The sequence below is a fragment of the Dipodomys spectabilis genome, unplaced genomic scaffold (genome assembly GCF_019054845.1).
Source record: "Dipodomys spectabilis isolate Male_0828 unplaced genomic scaffold, ASM1905484v1 ptg000128l, whole genome shotgun sequence".
NCBI lineage: Eukaryota > Metazoa > Chordata > Mammalia > Rodentia > Heteromyidae > Dipodomys > Dipodomys spectabilis.
Genome location: NW_024870805.1, coordinates 814,442 through 835,808, shown reverse-complemented (window position 1 = coordinate 835,808; position 21,367 = coordinate 814,442). Strand labels below are relative to the sequence as shown.

Here is a 21,367-nt window from a genome sequence, read left to right as displayed (position 1 = left end):
CAGGCCCTGCCCCGGTGCTCTGCCGTGCTGTGGCTTCCTCCCGGGAGGGGCATGGGTGAAGGGCAGAGGCTCTCCTCCCCCAGAAGGTGGTCACCACGGAGGGGGGCGTGTGCAGCCCCTGCCCGTGTCTTCTCCCTTTACCGTGAGTCTGTCACAGGCCTTTGGTGATCTCCATGCTGGGAACAGCATGCGTGAGAAGTGTTTGCAGCTAGTGGTGTGTGTGTGTGTGTGTGAGTGAGAGAGAGTTCCCTTATCAATGGGCTTGAAAACATGCCGGCAGACTGTGGCTGAGGAGAGGAGGCCAGGCCCCAAACCCCAGCAGTGCTCAGAAGGCACGGGCTATCTTTAGAACAGGACCCGCAGCTCCGTGCACGGAAGGTGGTGAGTCCCCGTTCCTCTGCGCAGCCGGAGGCCGGGCTCCTGTGAGTTCTCAGCCATGGTGGCATGGGAGGGTTGCAGCATGCACACGGCTCATTTGGAGAGCTCTACCTCGGAGTTCCATCTGAGTAAACTTTCCACTGAGGTCACAGGTCCTGCCCTTTGCCCCCACGAAGCCCTGGGTGTGTCTCCTTGGGCTTCCTGGCCTCCCGTGCCTCCCCTCCCCGCTCCGTCACTGCGCTCTTCCTCAGTGGCATTGACGGCTGCTGACCTGCAGCCCTACCAGCTGCCAGCAGCACCTTTGGGGATGGTGACCTTTGTGGATGGTGACAATGCACACTAGCTTTCTTTCTATCTTTGCCTATATGTTCGAATCACCTTCTGAAAGAAGGCGGGTCTCTGCTTTACAGCTGTGTGTGTGTTACTGGATAATGTCTGCCTAGGGATACAAGGTGAGGGTGTCTCGCACTGCTGAGGCAGAGCTGTCCTCTAGCACCGTGAGAGTGACATCGATGTGAAGGGCACCAGGCCGAGCCCAGGGCTCACTCGCTGCCCACGGAAGGCTGGGCTGAGGTCCCCGGGGAGGGCCCCCCCAAGCCAAGCAACCGAGCCCAAACGCTGTGTCGTCTCTGACTCCTGACACACAGCGCTCGTGGTGGCCAGACCTAGCACTCCCGTGCAGGAGAGCAGTTGTCATTCATGCAGCTCTAGCCAGTGTCTGGGATAAGAGGGGCTCAGAGCATCCGTCTCTGTTAGCGATTACACTACAGACGTGGCGGATTCGGTCAGTGGCTGGGCGAGGAGGACGCTGCGGGTCACATGACCAGCTCCCACCTGTCTGCGCACATGCACCCCCCCGGGGCACACGCCATCCACCCTCATCTGCGCATGCCCAGGGCACACAGGTAGCGAAGGTCCGAGCCTGCCCTGCTAATGACGGCCCTGGACTCCTGCAGTGATGGCGGTGTCTGGAGCAGCTGCTGCTGCGGCCGGGTGGGGGCTGTGGGCCTGGACCGCGGGTGGGGGCTGTGGGCCTGGACCGCGGGTGGGGGCTGTGGGCCTGGACAGCGGGTGGGGGCTGTGGGCCTGGACCGTGGGCCTGGTGGGGCTGTGGGCCTGGACCGCGGGCGGGGGCTGAGGGCCTGGACAGCGGGTGGGGGCTGTGGGCCTAGACAGTGGGCCTGGCAGGGGCTGTGGGCCTAGACAGTGGGCCTGGCAGGGCCTGTGGGCCTAGACAGTGGGCCTGGCAGGGGCTGTGGGCCTGGACCGTGGGCCTGGTGGGGCTGTGGGCCTGGACCGCGGGCGGGGGCTGAGGGCCTGGACCATGGGCCCGCACAGGCGCCGTTACCTTTCTTTCCGGCGAGTCCATCGCCTTCCAGTCGCTGAGCTTCAGCTGCTGCAGCTCGTCGAACTTCATGCTGACGTCCTCCACAGAGAGCTGCAGCATGTCCCAATAGCCGGCCAGGTCCTGGGGCGTCGGCCTGGGCATGGCACTGGGGTCCTGCGGAGACACACGAGCACACTCGGGGCCGCCTTCCCGCGGTGCCCCAGAGGGAGCGTGGAGACCCACCAGCCGCCCACGGTGTGGGGCCGCGCACACTCGGCCCATGGGCTCAAGCCCCCAGGCGCCTCTCTTCCTTGTTGCGTTGGGAGTGTGTGTGTGTGAGGGGAGGTCAGCGAGGCGGGCTCCAGGCACCCGGCAGCACCAGGCCCTGTGTGTACTCAGGACCGGCGGCTGCGGAGTGGAGGAGGCACTGGGGAGAGCCCGGCCGCAGCCACCTGGGTGTCTGTGCTGTCCTCCTGGATCTTAGCTCCAGTTCTAAGGTGATGTGGCTTCAGTGTGCGCTGTGGGAGGGCCGTCTCCCAGGGACCCCTGGTCTCATGGCAGTGTCTAGCTGCTGCCTGCCGGCCACAGGAAGGAGTGGCCCGAAGATGGACTCTGTCCCTGAAAACCACCCCTCGCCAGTTCCTCCTTGCTCGACGAGGCTCACCAGCTTCGCGACCAGCGGTCCCCACGGGCTGGGATGAGAACTTACGTTTGGCTTTCAACTCCTTCAACCTAGTCTGGCATCCATGTCGTCCTCTAGGGACTGTCCCCTCCCCTCCTGAGCAACCAGATGTCCACCAGCTCTGTGTGAGGGTCAGCAGGGCTGACCCGGACGGGCTCATTTCCTCCCCAGAGGGGAGCCACAGTTCTCCTTTCAGCCACTAGAGGGCAGGCTCTTTCCATGCAGCCACCGGGGCGGTGCTGCAGGCATGGTGCGTGGGGCGTGCAGGGTACGGATGGTGAGTCCCCGGGCAGCTCCGTGAGCAGGAGGGGAGAGTTGGCGTTGGATAAGCCACACTGTGGATGCCTTATAGTCACCTCAAAGACACCGGGGAAGGCTCTGGTGCTTTCCAGGGCCATTCCTCTGACTTAAAGCCTAGCCACCTGCCGTACGGGTCTCTCCCGCCTGGGTCTTCTCAGCCGCCCTTCCTGCCCCCAACGAGGGTCCCAGAGAGAAGGCAAGAGAGAAGGGAGTGGCTAGAATGCTCCAGCAAGATTAAGATGAGTAGTGTGTTGTTGTTGTTGTAGTTGTTGATGTGCCAGTCCCAGGCCTGGAACTCAGGACCTGGGCACTGTCCCTGAGTTTTGTGCTCAAGGCTAGTGTTTACCACTTGAGTCACTAGGCTTTTTGGTGGTTAATTAGAGGTAAGAGGTAAGAGGCTCTCGGATTTTCCTGCTTGGGCTGGCTTTGAGCTATGACTTTCAGATCTCAGCCTCCTGAGTAGCTGGGATTATAGGTGAGAGCCACTGGCACCCAGCTTCTGATCCCTTTTCAAAATGTCCATAAAACTGTATGCTACAGGTGATCTGTTGGTGACTGTAAGTCTCACGATGAGCTTTAATGGGCTAGTAGGAAAATGTTGGAGAAATCATACATTTCAGTGATTGTAGTTTAGGACACACAGATGAGCACCTCCGAGTTCTGTGTTGTGTCTGTGCAAATTAACAAGCAACAAAAATACAACCAAAGTGTCTGCCTTCAATGCCAGGACAATATTTACCTTTTTTTGAAAGTCTGTGGTGTGAAAAAAAAAATTTGTGTATGGATTATAAAACTGCCTATAAAGAACCATGCCTAATACGTGGCCATTTCTGAAGGAATTATGTGAATACTTTTTCAGTCAGACAAAGAAAAGCGTACATGTGTGCGTGTGCTGATGAAAACAGGTGTGCAGAATGCACTGCTATCCACATCCATGCGCATACAGATCAGTGTGCACGCACTGTACACCACAGCGTGTGCACGTGCATGTCCCTGCCCGGTGCCTGCAGGGACGCCCGGCCTGTCACCTGCCACTTGTACATTCAGTGCATGGGATGTACGTACATCTGCACTGGGACTACAAAGCAGAAAGCCCACATTGCTTCTGAGTGTCTCCTCTCTCTACACGGAGTGGTTTATGTCTCTTTGTTCTGCACAGCCTCAGATGCTTTTGCTTACTTGTCACCTTGGTCCGGGTAGGACATCTCCTTGTTTGAAGTTTTCTGGGAGAGAATCCAGTAGCTGAGGCCCAGCTTCCTTACTCTGCAGAAGGCTAAACTCTCAGCCCCACTCCCCACTTCTGGCCTGGGCCCAGTGGGTCACTGAGCTGCGGTGAGGGTTCCCTGGGGCTGGGGCTGTGGGGCCTGGGGCTGGAGTTGCAGGTCTCTGGTCTCTGGGGTGGTCTCTGCAGCTCCCGGAGATGTAGCGAGACGCTGGAGTGCTCAGCAATGACCATCATGCAGGTTCACTCACCATGTTTTGCTGGCAGAGCCAATAAAACTGCTGGAACTTCTGGGACATGAGCAACTGGGCACTCCCCACGGCACTCCGGATCTTCCCCAGAACTGTGAGACAGAACAGGACAGGATGAGGACCAGCCGGCCCCGACAGAAGCTGACCCTGTGCATACTCAGGACTGGGCTGCGCCCCCCCCCTCAAAGGAGCCCTCCCTCAGAGAACCCAAGGCTAGCGGTGTGGACCCTGGGGCCAGTCAGCCCAGAAAGCGGCCGGCCTATAAAGTGTTCCTCCTTCTGGGCCTTGTTCAGGTAAGCCAAGGGCCCTTAGCTTGGTGCGGCTTGGTGCCGCACACCACCACAGCTTCCAGGATTTTCAGGGGCTCCCTGAGTGCAGTGAATCTATTCAGATGTTAATTCACGAGCTCAGAGGGCAGGTCCAGAGGCTCCTGTGGCAGGGCCAGCCGTGGCAGGACCAGCCGGAGAGCCTGGCAGCCGCTCCCAGGGCAGCCGCTTCCGCTCCGGGGCTGTCCACGACTCGCGGGCCGCCAGCAGGATGAGGTGTGAAGATGCCGTTCCAGCTGCAGATGCCCCATGCAGGTCGTTTATTTTGTAAATCCAACAGCAAATTTAAAAGCAGTCAGCTGTAGTTTTATTCTGCAAAGGATTTAGCGAATCAGAGAGGCAGGCCGCTCTGGCGTAGATTGGGTGGCTGAAAGGTGGTCTGAGGAATGGACGGACGTCTTTCTCTGAGCGCTCCTGAACTCTTCATCTTCCCTCCCCGATCTCCTGTCCCCTCCTGAGTCTGCTGTGAACACAGAATATTCTGGGAGCAGCAGCGCTGCCCTCAGGATCACCTGGGAGTTGACCGACCCCCTCTCACTGCTGGCCCAACAGCCACATTTCTCTGCCCGGCTTCTGTTCAGAAGTCTCCCCTGCGGGTTCAGGACTCCGTGGTCCGGCTCTCCTGCGCTGGGTCCCCGGTGGGCGGAGGTGCGGTGCCCACGGCGGGTCCCGGAGCACGGCGTCCCAGGCTGCGCTGGGACGACCCTCACCGGTGGGCCGCCTCCCGCAGCTCACCCGCACAGCGCGGCCGGTGCTGCGGCCAGTGAACCACGCAGCCGCCCACTCCGTTTCTCTCTTTCGATTCTCCCTCGGGATTTCTGGCACAGCATAAGTAACCACCCCACAGCAGAGAGATGCCAGGCTACGGTCTGCCGGTTCCCCCGGGTTTGCTGGGTGACGGCAGGGCAGGCTCCAGCCGGCCGTGTCTGGTGCCGTGGCAAGGCTGAGCAATGCGTGTCCTGGGGTTCGCCGGCTATCGGGTAATAACAGTGGCATGTCACGTGACATCAAGTGTGGGAGTTTCCGGGGTCTTTGACTCTGTGCCCGTGTTATGAACACAAGGCCCGGGAGGCTCCACTGTGGCATGTTGAGTTTGGGGACATTCACATTTTCAGCTGCACAGAGAGAGGGAGGAAGGGCCGGAGGCCAGGAGGGAGAGGAGCGGTGTGGGGAGCCGCGGCCAGGGCCAGCGTGGGGGGGAACCGTGGCCAGGGCCGCCGGGGGGAGTGCTGGCAGGGAGGGCCGCTGGGGGGGGGTGTGGAGCCGTGGCCAGGGCCCCTGGGGGAGCTGTGGCCAGGGCCGCGGGGAGGGGGGGGGGGGGAGCCGCGGCCAGGGCCGCCAGGGGAGTGCTGGCAGGGAGGCCCTCAGGCTGCCGGTGGCTGAGGTCTCCCCTGGCCATGCGCCCTGTCCCAGTTCCCCAGGGCCCAGGGGAGGAACTGCTTTTGATGCTGAAATGCTGAATTTCGGCTTCTTTTGTATTCTTTACCTGAGTATTGGGGAGATGTTTAAAGGGGCTTGTTTTAATCAAGCCATTGCTCCAAAAATACAGAAACAAGGAATACATGCACTTATTTGACTGTTTCTTTAAATTTTAACTGAAAGCCAATCAGTTTTATAAAATGTGCAGTTTTAACGTCTAATTTTAATATTTTTCTTAAAAGGGACTTCTGCTGAAGTATTAATAAAAGGACTTCAATTTATAATCTTTAGCACAACATGAATAGATGGGCCATACTGGGTATTGATTTAATGTAGTGGAGAGCTATTATAAAAGCTATAAATTGAAAAGTGTCAGGGAAAGATAAAGAATCTCAAATCCGACATGCTGGTTAATGGCAGAGAACTCTGCTGCTCAGTGAATAGAGATGATGCTATCTGATACCTAGTGTAAATAGCTTTCCATAATTGAAGTGAAAATTCAATTTACTCTCTCCCCTCTACTCCCCTAATTCTGTCATCATTTAGCTGGTTTTTCTCTCTGGAGTTGTAGACAAGGACTGGCACTCATCAGAATGCAAAGTTACAAAGAACCTGAGAACCCTGGCCTTCGATGTCCGAAGACAATGGATTAGCTTACGTGGCTTTATTAAGTTATTTATCATGCATCTACTATAATTTCCAACTCTATTTTTTAAACCAAGTCCAGGAGAGCATTTACACTCCTCTGTTACTAAAGAGTTTGAAGGGGCTGTGTAGAATTTGCAGAGTTTGAAATGGTCATCTGGATGTTTGTAAGCCCAAGATTCCTCCATGATGAATTCTGCATTGGCATGAGCTCTGAGCATGCCCTTCCTCCTCCTCCTGTGAGATGGAGGACATCTTCACGAGAGCTCTGACCACATCCTCCTCCTCCTCCTCCTGTGAGATGGAGGACATCTTCACCTGAGCTCTGAGCACGTCCTCCTCCTCCTCCTCCTGTGAGATGGAGGACATCTTCACGTGAGCTCTGAGCACACCCTTCCTCCTCCTGTGAGATGGAGGACATCTTCACGTGAGCTCTGAGCACGCCCTTCCTCCTCCTGTGAGATGGAGGACATCTTCACGTGAGCTCTGAGCACGTCCTCTTCCTCCTGTGAGATGGAGGGCATCTTCACGTGAGCTCTGAGCACACCCTTCCTCCTCCTGTGAGATGGAGGACATCTTCACGTGAGCTCTGAGCACGTCCTCCTCCTCCTGTGAGATGGAGGACATCTTCACGTGAGCTCTGAGCACGCCCTTCCTCCTCCTGTGAGATGGAGGACATCTTCACGTGAGCTCTGACCACGTCCTCCTCCTCCTGTGAGATGGAGGACATCTTCACGTGAGCTCTGAGCACGTCCTCTTCCTCCTGTGAGATGGAGGACATCTTCTCGTTACTCCTTGGGTTCCTAGACTAACATGGGCCAGCTGTGCTTTGTCAGCCTGAGGGGCGCACTGGACACAATCCCGCCTGGCTCCCGTCCATCTCCACGTCTATGGTTTTCCTGCCGTCCACAGGGGTGCACATGGCAGTCTGCTCTGCTCAGACTGTCGCCCCCATCCCCATTCGTTCCCTCTGACCCTAGCCCTCCTGAGCTGCTGGACATGAGGCTCGGCTGCTGGTCGGTCTTGTGCTGCTCGCCGGTGTCCTGTGGTGCCCGGGTCCCCTGGGCTCTGCTGCTGGCTCTGTGTGGGCGGTCCTGTCATGGGGTGCCCCCACCGCCCCAAAGGTGACCGGGTCTCAGCACGGGCGCTGGCGCCCTGCCTCTGGCCCGGCCCTGGTGTTAATGCGATTCCGGGCACAGTCCACCCCGCCGTGGATGCACTCTCAGATGAGGGAATTCCGAGGCGCCTTCCCCCTGGCCACTGCACACGGAGCGTTATCTGTGGGAGGAGGGCTGTGCCGGCCAGGACTCTCAACACCGCTCACTACATCTGTCTGTAGATGTCTTCCCTGGACGAGGCCTCTGTGAGGCCGGTGCATCTTCAGACTAAAGTCTCTGCAAGACTCTGTTTGTTTTGGGTTCATCTTATGCCCTTGACCGCTTGGCTTTCCATCATTAATATAAAAGTTCTAACTCTAGTCCCACAGTGGCTCACAGCTCCCCCTGAACATTTCCACTTCTGTGTCAAGAGTAGGAAGCTGGCACAGTGTACTTAACACAAACCAGTTTGCATTTGGCTTTTGATAGTTTTCATTAACCACAGAGAGTCAAATAAGTCTGGATTCATTCAATCAGTTTAGTGGACTGTGATTATAAAATTACAGTTTAGACAAAAATTATTTCATGTAATTGAAATTTCAGTATTTAGAGCTCAGGGTTTTGGCTTAATAAACCATTAAATTTAATCTTTATTCTTAAAAGTGCTGAGATCAATGACTCTGTTCTTGCAAAAAAATTAGAACTAGAATTGGAGGCTACCTTTCAGACGTTATCAGAGAACAATCTGAACTCATTAATATTGCATGAGCTCCTGCACAAAGCATGCCGGAGGGGCACACGGGCATCTTGCACCTCTGCCAACAAGAGGAGGAAGGCAGCCAGGAAGTGCAACACGTTAAGGGCACTGTGAGAGCCAGGTGCCTTCTGCTCCCACGCTGGTGCTCAGCTCCCACGCTGGTGCTCAGCTCCCACGCTGGTGCTCAGCTCCCACGCTGGTGCTCAGAGCTCACACGCTGGTGCTCAGCTCCCACGCTGGTGCTCAGCTCCCACGCTGGTGCTCAGCTCCCACGCTGGTGCTCAGCTCCCACGCTGGTGCTCAGAGCTCACACGCTGGTGCTCAGCTCCCACGCTGGTGCTCAGAGCTCACACGCTGGTGCTCAGCTCACACGCTGGTGCTCAGCTCCCACGCTGGTGCTCAGCTCCCACGCTGGTGCTCAGCTCCCGCGCTGGTGCTCAGCTCACGCGCTGGTGCTCAGCTCACACGCTGGTGCTCAGCTCCCACGCTGGTGCTCAGCTCCCACGCTGGTGCTCAGAGCTCACACGCTGGTGCTCAGCTCCCACGCTGGTGCTCAGCTCACACGCTGGTGCTCAGCTCACACGCTGGTGCTCAGCTCCCACGCTGGTGCTCAGAGCTCACACGCTGGTGCTCAGCTCACACGCTGGTGCTCAGCTCCCACGCTGGTGCTCAGCTCCCACGCTGGTGCTCAGAGCTCACACGCTGGTGCTCAGCTCACACGCTGGTGCTCAGCTCCCACGCTGGTGCTCAGCTCACACGCTGGTGCTCAGCTCACACACTGGTGCTCAGCTCACACGCTGGTGCTCAGAGCTCACACGCTGGTGCTCAGCTCACACGCTGGTGCTCAGCTCCCACGCTGGTGCTCAGCTCCCACGCTGGTGCTCAGAGCTCACACGCTGGTGCTCAGCTCCCACGCTGGTGCTCAGCTCCCAGCTGGTGCTCAGAGCTCACACACTGGTGCTCAGAGCTCACACGCTGGTGCTCAGCTCACACGCTGGTGCTCAGCTCACACGCTGGTGCTCAGAGCTCACACGCTGGTGCTCAGCTCCCACGCTGGTGCTCAGCTCCCACGCTGGTGCTCAGAGCTCACACACTGGTGCTCAGAGCTCACACGCTGGTGCTCAGCTCCCACGCTGGTGCTCAGCTCCCACGCTGGTGCTCAGCTCACACGCTGGTGCTCAGCTCACACGCTGGTGCTCAGAGCTCACACACTGGTGCTCAGAGCTCACACGCTGGTGCTCAGCTCACACGCTGGTGCTCAGCTCACACGCTGGTGCTCAGAGCTCCCACGCTGGTGCTCAGCTCCCACGCTGGTGCTCAGCTCCCACGCTGGTGCTCAGAGCTCACACACTGGTGCTCAGAGCTCCCACGCTGGTGCTCAGCTCACACACTGGTGCTCAGCTCACACGCTGGTGCTCAGAGCTCACACGCTGGTGCTCAGAGCTCACACGCTGGTGCTCAGCTCACACGCTGGTGCTCAGATCACACGCTGGTGCTCAGAGCTCACACGCTGGTGCTCAGAGCTCACATGCTGGTGCTCAGCTCACACGCTGGTGCTCAGCTCCCATGCTGGTGCTCAGCTCACACGCTGGTGCTCAGAGCTCACACGCTGGTGCTCAGCTCCCACGCTGGTGCTCAGCTCCCACGCTGGTGCTCAGCTCACGCGCTGGTGCTCAGAGCTCACACGCTGGTGCTCAGAGCTCACACGCTGGTGCTCAGCTCACACGCTGGTGCTCAGCTCACACGCTGGTGCTCAGCTCCCACGCTGGTGCTCAGCTCACGCGCTGGTGCTCAGAGCTCACACGCTGGTGCTCAGAGCTCACACGCTGGTGCTCAGCTCACACGTTGGTGCTCAGAGCTCACACGCTGGTGCTCAGCTCACACGCTGGTGCTCAGCTCACACGCTGGTGCTCAGCTCCCATGCTGGTGCTCAGCTCACACGCTGGTGCTCAGAGCTCACACGCTGGTGCTCAGCTCACACGCTAGTGCTCAGCTCACATGCTGGTGCTCAGCTCAGCTCACACGCTGGTGCTCAGAGCTCACACGCTGGTGCTCAGCTCACACGCTGGTGCTCAGCTCAGCTCACACGCTGGTGCTCAGTTCAGCTCACACGCTGGTGCTCAGCTCACACGCTGGTGCTCAGCTCACACACTGGTCTCAGCTCACACACTGGTCTCAGCTCACACGCTGGTGCTCAGCTCACACGCTGGTGCTCAGCTCACACACTGGTCTCAGCTCACACACTGGTCTCAGCTCAGCTCACACACTGGTGCTCAGCTCACACGCTGGTGCTCAGCTCACACACTGGTCTCAGCTCAGCTCACACACTGGTGCTCAGCTCACACGCTGGTGCTCAGCTCACACGCTGGTGCTCAGCTCACACGCTGGTGCTCAGCTCAGCTCACATGCTGGTGCTCAGAGCTCACACACTGGTCTCAGCTCACACGCTGGTGCTCAGCTCACACGCTGGTCTCAGCTCACACACTGGTGCTCAGCTCAGCTCACATGCTGGTGCTCAGAGCTCACACGCTGGTGCTCAGAGCTCACACACTGGTCTCAGCTCACACGCTGGTGCTCAGCTCACACACTGGTCTCAGCTCAGCTCACACGCTGGTGCTCAGCTCACACGCTGGTGCTCAGATCACACGCAGGTGCTCAGCTCACACGCTGGTGCTCAGCTCACACGCTGGTGCTCAGGTCACACGCTGGTGCTCAGCTCACACACTGGTGCTCAGCTCACACACTGGTGCTCAGCTCACACGCTGGTGCTCAGCTCACACAGTGGTGCTCAGCTCAGTTTACACACTGGTGCTCAGCTCACACGCTGGTGCTCAGCTCACACACTGGTGCTCAGCTCACACGCTGGTGCTCAGATCACACGCTGGTGCTCAGCTCACACGCTGGTGCTCAGATCACACGCTGGTGCTCAGCTCACACACTGGTCTAGCTCACACGCTGGTGCTCAGCTCACACACTGGTCTCAGCTCAGCTCACACGCTGGTGCTCAGCTCACACGCTGGTGCTCAGATCACACACTGGTGCTCAGCTCACACGCTGGTGCTCAGATCACACGCTGGTGCTCAGCTCACACACTGGTCTAGCTCACACGCTGGTGCTCAGCTCATACGCTGGTGCTCAGCTCAGCTCACACACTGGTGCTCAGCTCACACACTGGTGCTCAGCTCACACGCTGGTGCTCAGCTCAGCTCACACGCTGGTGCTCAACTCACACGCTGGTGCTCAGCTCACACGCTGGTGCTCAGCTCACACGCTGGTGCTCAGCTCAGCTCACACACTGGTGCTCAGCTCAGCTCACACGCTGGTGCTCAGCTCAGCTCACACACTGGTGCTCAGCTCAGCTCACACGCTGGTGCTCAGCTCACACGCTGGTGCTCAGCGCAGCTCAGCCTTTTCATTTAGAGGTTGGCTGCTGCAGAGCAGAAGTATGCAAATAGAGTCGACATGGCCGGCAGCCACGGGGGAGGCAGAGGGGCTGCGGTGGAGCCCAGGGTCTGGCTGGGAGGAGGCGTACAGGGGCCTTTGTTAACGCTGTCCTCCTCTTCCTCCCTCATGTTCTTGTCTGCAGAGTAAGCGGTGCCAGGCAGTGCCTCAGGCACCATCAGCGTTAAGCGTGGTCACTCAAGGAGCCTGAGACCCCCATGGAGCAGAGCAGTGGGGACAGGACCACCTTGTCCTTTGGGAAAGGTCGGTGCCCAGAGGACCGGAGAGTGCTGGAGCACCGGGACCCGAGGCGAGGCTGCTCTCTGAAGGCTGGGATACAGGGTGAAGTTGAACAGCCTTCTTCCAAGAGAGAAGCCAGCCCAGGCTCTGCCCGGTTTCCTTCGCCCTTGTCCGGCGGCTGGACCATGGGAATCCAGCACAAAGCCACCACTTCACAGAGCCACCATGGATCTTCTCAGCCCTTCCCGGCCTTTCCCCATCATGGCATCCGGGCTTCCTGTGCAGGTCTCCCGGACCCAGCTTTCCTGTTTAGGTTCCGTGCTGTGCCTTTCTCATTTTGCACTACATCTATCTACCACTGAGCGGTCTGCGCAGAGCAAGCACTCAGCAAATGGCTGTTGAGTGAAGAGTCCAGATCCACAGGTTCAGAAAGATACACAGGACTGCGACTGGAAGGCAGTTGTGCTGACTTCTTGTGAAGATTGGTGCTATGCTTCCTAGATGCCCAGCAATGGCTGCTACAATGTGCACACGACACTTTCCCAGTAGAGTTTCTAGAGTTTTCTTACATGGTCCTGAAGAGACGATAACAATCGTGATTTATGACAATGTTTCAGCGTTGCCACATTGATTATTAGGTCTTTGATCTTCAGTTGGAGAAGCAACTGATTCCTAACTTTCATTTCTGAATTTCCCAAGCACACGGCCTGGGGGGTCGAGGCGCACACCCTGTGGCCAGGGTGAGTGGCCGCATGGCGTCCCAGGGTACTAGATCCGGAGGTGAGCGGCCAGGGGCACTAGATCCGGAGGTGAGCGGCCAGGGGCACTGGATCCGGAGGTGAGCGGCCAGGGGCACTGGATCCGGAGGTGAGCGGCCAGGGGCCGGGAGTCAGCACTGGCTGCCACTGCAGGGTGGTGCGTGAGCACACAGGAGGGAGACGCGCGTGGGGGGGGTAAGATGGGGAGGCTGGGCCCTTCCCTCCCAGGCACTTCAGAAGCCTGGCCTTCAGCGAGGCTCCACTGGTGTGTGTGTGTGTGTGTGTGTGTGTGTGTGTGTAGACCTTAACTCTCAACGCCCCCTTCCTTTTCCTTGTCAGAGCTTTTCTGTGGTGGTTTTGCGGCACGGGGTGGAAGCAGGGCTCCGTGCGTGCCAGGCAGGTGCGCTGCCCGTGGGACACGCTGCGATGACAATGACAGCAAACATTGGCGTGGCGAGAGGCAGAGCGGCAGAGACCGGGGACAGTAAGTGTGGGGTCGCCAAGACAGCCTTGGTGTCCCCCATCCTCTCTCCACCGCCAGAGCTCGCAAAGGACCACTGCCTTAAAAACCGTAATCCTTATGAAGAGCAAAGCACAACGATAACATGCAGATCCCTGTGCGTCATCTTACGGCAACGAGATTCTCAGTGATTTTACTGTCAAAGGAAGGCCAGCATGGGTCTGAAAGGTGTAGATTCAAACACTGTCAGAATAAAACCCCACCGACACTCCACGGGGTGGAGACCCAGCACACGTCACGTCTCTGAATCCGTCCATCTCACATTCTCCCCTCCCTCTTTCTTTCTCTCTCCCACGTGCCCCTCCTCCCTTCCTCCCCCACCCTCGGGGAGGGGAGGCTTGAGCCACTGATCTCTGTGGCGTGACAGAGACCTGGTAAGCCAGCCATAAAGGACCTGAGAAGGTCTGTACGGGGGCCCTGGCTGGGAAGGTCATGTGGATGGAGAGGAGGGTCTGGCTGGGAAGGTCACAGGGCTGGAGAGGAGGGTCTGGCTGGGAAGGTCACAGGGCTGGAGAGGAGGGTCTGGCTGGGAAGGTCACAGGGCTGGAGAGGAGGGTCTGGCTGGGAAGGTCACGTGGATGGAGAGGAGGGTCTGGCTGGGAAGGTCACAGGGCTGGAGAGGAGGGTCTGGCTGGGAAGGTCATGTGGATGGGAAGGTCACATGGCTGGGAAGGTCATGTGGATGGGAAGGTCACAGGGCTGGAGAGGAGGGTCTGGCTGGGAAGGTCATGTGGATGGGAAGGTCACATGGCTGGGAAGGTCACGTGGATGGAGAGGAGGGTCTGGCTGGAAGGTCACATGGCTGGGAAGGTCACATCGATGGAGAAGACTGTGCCCACAAGCTTGCCACCGACTGGACAACTCCTGTCTGCCATTTTCCTTTGCCATCACACCAAGGCAAGGTTTTACAAACAAGAACACAGCCAAAATGCTCCAAACTCGTTAGTGCCATAATTCAAGAGAACGGGGATGTCGACCATGAGAGACGTTTGCTACTAAGAAAGGCTTTGATGCAGTGGCTCTCAGTCACCCTACTGAGGGCAAAGCCACACACAGACAGAGGGAAGCATCCTCCACCAGGCTGCAGCCCGCCCTCCTCTTGGGGTGGCTACGGCTCTCGGGGCTGAGAGGGAGCTGGCGGGGGGCGGGGGGGAGCGGGCTGGCCGTCTGCGCTCACACATCTGGGTCTGGCCCTGCTCACACTGCTGCCTGCTCATTTGCCTTCCCGGGAAATCGCCATCTACAGCCACACAGGAGACCTAGGCCCTTTCCCCAGCCTCTTACTTTCCTCGGTGAGGTCGTTCTCCTCTGCTTCTCTCTCCATCTCTTTGCACCAGCCTTCCATCCTCTTCGTCTCCGTATGCAGTAGTTTCAAAAACCAGGAGCCATCCCTGCGGCACGGAGACATTCTCCCCGTTTCCACGGGCTCCAAGGACGGCTCCAGCCAGGGGTCGGGCGGGGGCAGGGCGGAGGTGTCCACCTGTGTCCGATAGTCCTCCCTGTAACTGAAGAGGCCCTGCGTCCGCACGGTCCGCACCGCCCCGTACTGTGTTGGAGTGCTGGGCTCCGAGTGCCGCTGGAAGGAAGAGCCGAACTGCAGACCCTTGTCCTCCATGACGACCTGGCCCTGGGGCCCCTCCAGCTCCAAGTCAGCCTGGACCGCAGCTGTGACGCTGTTGGAGCGCTTGAAACGCCCGTGCCTGGAACAGGAGGGGAGGGCACTCAGGAGGGCCGCCCCGCACCTCACACGCCCCTCGGCTGGCCGCAGACAGCCCACCCCGAGCCTCAGGGACGGGGCAGCGCCCCCGCGAGGCTCCTACACACCAGGAGAACCACGAGCCACACGGTCACAGCTGCCCTCTGCCCCGACGGCCACAGGCCTGCCGGGGACCTGAGCCACACGGTCCACAGCTGCCCTCCGTCCCGACGGCCACAGGCCTGCCAGGGACCTGAGCCACACGGTCACAGCTGCCCTCCGCCCTGACGGCCACAGGCCTGCCAGGGACCTGAGCCACACGGTCCACAGCTGCCCTCCGTCCCGACGGCCACAGGCCTGCCAGGGACCTGAGCCACACGGTCACAGCTGCCCTCCGCCCTGACGGCCACAGGCCTGCCAGGGAACTGAGCCACACGGTCACAGCTGCCCTCCGCCCCGACGGCCACAGGCCTGCCGGGGACCTGAGCCACACGGTCCACAGCTGCCCTCCGCCCCGACGGCCACAGGCCTGCCAGGGACCTGAGCCACACGGTCCACAGCTGCCCTCCGTCCCGACGGCCACAGGCCTGCCGGGGACCTGAGCCACACGGTCCACAGCTGCCCTCTGCCCCGACGGCCACAGGCCTGCCGGGGACCTGAGCCACACGGTCCACAGCTGCCCTCCGTCCCGACGGCCACAGGCCTGCCAGGGACCTGAGCCACACGGTCACAGCTGCCCTCCGCCCTGACGGCCACAGGCCAGCCAGGGACCTGAGCCACAAGGTCACAGCTGCCCTCCACCCCGACGGCCACAGGCCTGCCGGGGACCTGAGCCACACGGTCCACAGCTGCCCTCCGCCCCGACGGCCACAGGCCTGCCAGGGACCTGAGCCACACAGTCACAGCCGCCCTCCATCCCGACGGCCACAGGCCTGCCAGGGACCTGAGCCACACGGTCCACAGCTGCCCTCCGTCCCGACAGCCACAGGCCTGCCAGGGACCTGAGCCACACGGTCACAGCTGCCCTCCGCCCTGATGGCCACAGGCCTGCCGGGGACCTGAGCCACACGGTCACAGCCGCCCTCCGTCCCGACGGCCACAGGCCTGCCAGGGACCTGAGCCACACGGTCCACAGCTGCCCTCCGTCCCGACAGCCACAGGCCTGCCAGGGACCTGAGCCACACGGTCACAGCTGCCCTCTGCCCTGATGGCCACAGGCCTGCCAGGGACCTGAGCCACACGGTCACAGCCGCCCTCCGTCCTGATGGCCACAGGCCTGCCAGGGACCTGAGCCACACGGTCACAGCTGCCCTCTGTCCCGACGGCCACAGGCCTGCCGGGGACCTGAGCCACACGGTCACAGCTGCCCTCCGTCCCGACGGCCACAGGCCTGCCGGGGACCTGAGCCACACGGTCACAGCTGCCCTCTGCCCTGATGGCCACAGGCCTGCCGGGGACCTGAGCCACACGGTCACAGCTGCCCTCTGTCCCGACGGCCACAGGCCTGCCGGGGACCTGAGCCACACGGTCACAGCCGCCCTCCGTCCTGACGGCCACAGGCCTGCCGGGGACCTGAGCCACACGGTCACAGCTGCCCTCCGTCCCGACGGCCACAGGCCTGCCAGGGACCTGAGCCACACGGTCACAGCCGCCCTCCGTCCCGACGGCCACAGGCCTGCCAGGGACCTGAGCCACACGGTCACAGCTGCCCTCTGCCCTGATGGCCACAGGCCTGCCAGGGACCTGAGCCACACGGTCACAGCTGCCCTCTGCCCTGATGGCCACAGGCCTGCCGGGGACCTGAGCCACACGGTCACAGCTGCCCTCCGTCCCGACGGCCACAGGCCTGCCAGGGACCTGAGCCACACGGTCACAGCCGCCCTCCGTCCCGACGGCCACAGGCCTGCCAGGGACCTGAGCCACACGGTCACAGCTGCCCTCTGCCCTGATGGCCACAGGCCTGCCAGGGACCTGAGCCACACGGTCACAGCTGCCCTCCGTCCCGACGGCCACAGGCCTGCCGGGGACCTGAGCCACACGGTCCACAGCTGCCCTCCGCCCTGATGGCCACAGGCCTGCCAGGGACCTGAGCCACACGGTCACAGCTGCCCTCCGTCCCGACGGCCACAGGCCTGCCGGGGACCTGAGCCACACGGTCACAGCTGCCCTCCGTCCCGACGGCCACAGGCCTGCCAGGGACCTGAGCCACACGGTCACAGCCGCCCTCCGTCCCGACGGCCACAGGCCTGCCAGGGACCTGAGCCACAAGGTCACAGCCGCCCTCCGTCCCGACGGCCACAGGCCTGCCAGGGACCTGAGCCACACGGTCACAGCCGCCCTCCGTCCCGACGGCCACAGGCCTGCCAGGGACCTGAGCCACAGGTGGTGGTGGACACTGCCACGGGAGCACTCCAGTGTCAGCCATTCCATACAGTCCATGATGGAGAAGGCCGAGGAGCCTGCTGGTGAGGCGTGTGCAGAAAGCATGCACCGGTGTGTGCACTCACGTGTCTCACAGATGTGGTATGCGTAGGAAGCACACACCTGTGCGCCACAAAAGGGTGTGTGTGTCTGTGTGGATGGGGAGCGTGTGCACAAGACACGTGGGTGTGAGTGACCGCACGTGGCACATCTGTGGGTGGGAGTGTGTGAACACGGGTGTGTGTGTGTGACTGTGCATGGCACATCTGTGGACAGGAGTGTGTGAACACGGATGTGTGTGTGTGTGTGTGACTGCGCATGGCACATCTGTGGACGGGAGTGTGTGAACACAGGTGTGTGTGTGTGTGTGTGTGTGACTGCGCATGGCACATCTGTGGACGGGAGTGTGTGAACACAGGTGTGTGTGTGTGTGTGGCTGCGCGTGGCACATCTGTGGACGGGAGTGTGTACACGGGTGTGTGTGTGTGTGTATGGCTGCGCGTGGCACATCTGTGGACGGGAGTGTGTGAACACAGGTGTGTGTGTGTGTGTGGCTGCGTGTGGCACATCTGTGGACGGGAGTGTGTGAACACAGGTGTGTGTGTGTGTGGCTGCGCGTGGCACATCTGCGGACAGGAGTGTGTGAACACGGATGTGTGTGTGTGTGTGTGTGTGCGCATGGCACATCTGTGGACGGGAGTGTGTGAACACAGGTGTGTGTGTGTGTGTGGCTGCGCGTGGCATATCTGTGGACGGGAGTGTGTGAACACGGGTGTGTGTGTGTGTGGCTGTGTGTGGCACATCTGTGGAAGGGGAGTGTGTGAACACAGGTGTGTGTGTGTGTGTGGCTGCGTGTGGCACATCTGTGGACGGGAGTGTGTGTACACGGGTGTGTGTGTGGCTGCGCGTGGCCATGTTGCGTCTGCGCATCTTTCTGTGTGGCACACACAGGTGGCACATCTGTGTCATGTGTGCTGAGTTCTGAGGTGCTCACAGCCCTGTTTGTGGCTCTGTGCCTCTCGGTCCACAGACAGCACAGCTGCCAGGCAGGAACCCGGGGCAGAGGCGATCCCGGTTCCCTGCCGACCGGGGAAGACGCCAACTCACGCTCTGACTTCCGACCCGGGGAGACGCTCACTCACGCTCTGACTTCTGACCCAGGGGAGACGCTCACTCACGCTCTGACTTCTGACCCGGGGGAGACGCTAACCCACGCTGACTTCCTCTGCAATCTAATTTGTCGATTGGGCTCTGAAACCCTTCGGGGCTGCCGCTGGGGTCACTGCAGCTCGTGATGCGGGCTCTCAGTGACACTGGTTCATGCAGCTAGTGGCACATAGTCCTCAAATACAAGCTAAAATAGCCATTCTGCCCTCATTAGAAAGCCAGCTGTTGTAACAGGTCTATGTTTTACACTTCTGAGTACTGCCTTTGAAGCAAGACACCTCCGAGAACTAGCTGATGCCGCTGCGTGCTCTCTCTGTGTCTGTCTGGTGCCTCGTCTGCCTCTTTGCTCTTAGGTTAGAAGGCAGGCATGTGTATTTCTCTGCCCTCAGACGGTTTTCTCCGTTGGCCGGAGGATGTGCTTTCCTGGGCTGGGAGCTGTGCTGCTTCACAGGTGGTAAATTACTTCCGAGAGAATTATTCCCTGGCTTCGTGCAAAACAAGACCGTGGCGCAAGGCGAGTCCTGCTTGGGCCGTAGGATGGAGAGTGTGGGTCTACGGCCATCCCTCCCCAGGCACCGATGGCTGACGCCCATGCAGAAGAGGTGAGTTACCGCTTCTCGTCTTCGACTTGCACGCCGATCGAGTGGTACTCCCGCAGCCCTCGGCTCTCCGTGTCCGAATCGGTGGCCGTTTCCACCTAATTCAACACAGAAAGTTGGTTTAGAACAACATGGGACATGGACCAGAGAGCTTTCTCTCGTTCGCTCTTTTGCTGTAATTGTGCATGTGTCTGGGGAGTGGCAGATGACCTGTCCTGGGTCATGGCGGGGAGATGCTCTCGGGCTGTATACTTACATCGAGACTGGGTTTTGTCAAAAGTCACAGAACTACTTGAACTCAAGACTGACTTCAGTCTTTTGAACATATGCAAATGAGCTGGTTTAGTACAGCTCAGGTAGGAGCTGGCTGTGTTGGGTGCATTATCACGAGACACCGACAGTGGAGGTGGTGGACCAGGCAGGGCTAGGGACAACAGAAAACAGAAGTACGGATGGCGGCATCCACAGACAGACACAGGGAAGGGGAGAAGCAGTCACTGAAACACGGGGACTGGCCCTGCTCCGGGCCTCTCACAGATGCTGGACGCTTGCAGGTCAGGATGAAGCCAGGCGTCCCGGACCCTGCCTGTGGCACCGGGGCCCAGGCCCCAACTCCATCCCAAGGCACTCATGATCGCCCCATGGGAAGCTCCCACGCAAGGAAGTGCTAGCACAGAACAGTGTCAGAAGAAAGCAAAACAGAATGAAACAGCGCCCGGGCTCTGAAATCAGGCTCAGCAAAGCTGCTCCATTCACAAAAACCTCACCAAAGCTATCCACAGGACTTTGGCTCCAAACTGAAATCCTAACAACTGAGGCTCACTTTTACTTTTCTGTGTTTCTGGGATTTGAATTCAGCACCTGCACTCACTCACCATTCCTAGCACTGTGCCTGTCATCCTGGCTACTCGGAGGCTGAGATCTGAGGATGGCGGTTCAAAGTCAGCCTGGGGAAGCAAAGTCCACGAGACTCTTATCTCCAATAAATCACTCAGAAAGCCAGAAGTGGTGCTTCAAGGGGCAGAGTGCTCGCCTTGAGCTGAAGAGCGCAGGAACAGCGCCCAGGCCCAGAGTTCAGCCCCACGACCGAAAAAAAAAAAAAAGAAAAAAACATGCCACTCATTGCAAGGCACCAAACAAGGATGGTGGGTGCGTGGTGGGTGCGTCTCCCGATGTGGGCAGGGGTCTGTGGCCCTGGGCCGCGTGCAGGCAGCCCCTCGCTCGGGGCTGGGCAGCGTGGTGGCCTCGGCTGCGGATCGCTATGTGGCAGGGTCCACGGACCCCGTGACCCACGCACCGCTGCCCTCTGTGCCTGGCTTCGCTAACCTCCTGGGCACCAGAGAAGGGCCGAACACTCCCAAGGACACCCAGATTTTTGGGGGCTGTACCGGGATTCTTGCCAGGTTCTCTCTCTCGAGAGCCCTGCTCTGCACCCACCCCGGTGGGCTACGGGGACCCAGAGCTCCTGCCCCTCGCTGTGTCTCCTGGTGTAGTTCTAACGATGTGTGGAGCTGGGGTCATCAGTGGTGTCTGCCCGACAGCCAGCAGACGGACCGAGTCTGTGGTGGCGGTCCTCGCTTCTTGTTGGGGGCCACCATTTTTGGTGGTTTTAAGTGAGCCCTGGCCTTCGTATCTTATATCTTGCAGAACACGGAGATTATTCATACTTCCTACCAGAAGCTCATACGAAAAATCAACATTTAAAATTCCCCGCCAGGACACACGGAGCCACCTTGTGCTCTAAGTGCACACGATTAAGAGCTGTCAGTGCAGGGGTCATTTGATGATTTCTGGTTTTCTGTCATTACTATGATGCGGCTATAAAAACAGCCATATTTGTATTTAAGCGCAAGCTTATGAACACACTCATGTCCACATCCATCTTCGTGCATGACCCATCCACACAAAGGTGATTGTGTTGTATCGCTCTGGTTGTAAGACATGGGTGAACTCAACTCGCATGATACTTTTAATAAGAGAGCACACATTTCTAGTATAATAATGTTGAAGATGTGTGTCGTGTTCCAGTATAGAAAAGCAGTCTTAAATTTGGACATGTTTGAGAGTTGTGGGGACAGGCTGGAAAAGGGACCTTGCGTGGTCACTCACACGTAGGAACAC

General features: G+C 59.4%; 1 protein-coding gene across 1 annotated transcript in view; it reads right to left on the bottom strand.

Annotated features, from left to right (window-relative positions):
• Dlgap2 (DLG associated protein 2) overlaps positions 1-21,367 on the bottom strand; it is a 506,330-nt gene that overhangs the window by 840 nt on the left and 484,123 nt on the right. Inside the window, 4 exon segments of the mRNA XM_042689885.1 lie at positions 1,727-1,879; positions 4,161-4,252; positions 14,648-15,063; positions 19,259-19,344. Coding sequence (XP_042545819.1) covers positions 1,727-1,879; positions 4,161-4,252; positions 14,648-15,063; positions 19,259-19,344 — 747 coding nt within the window.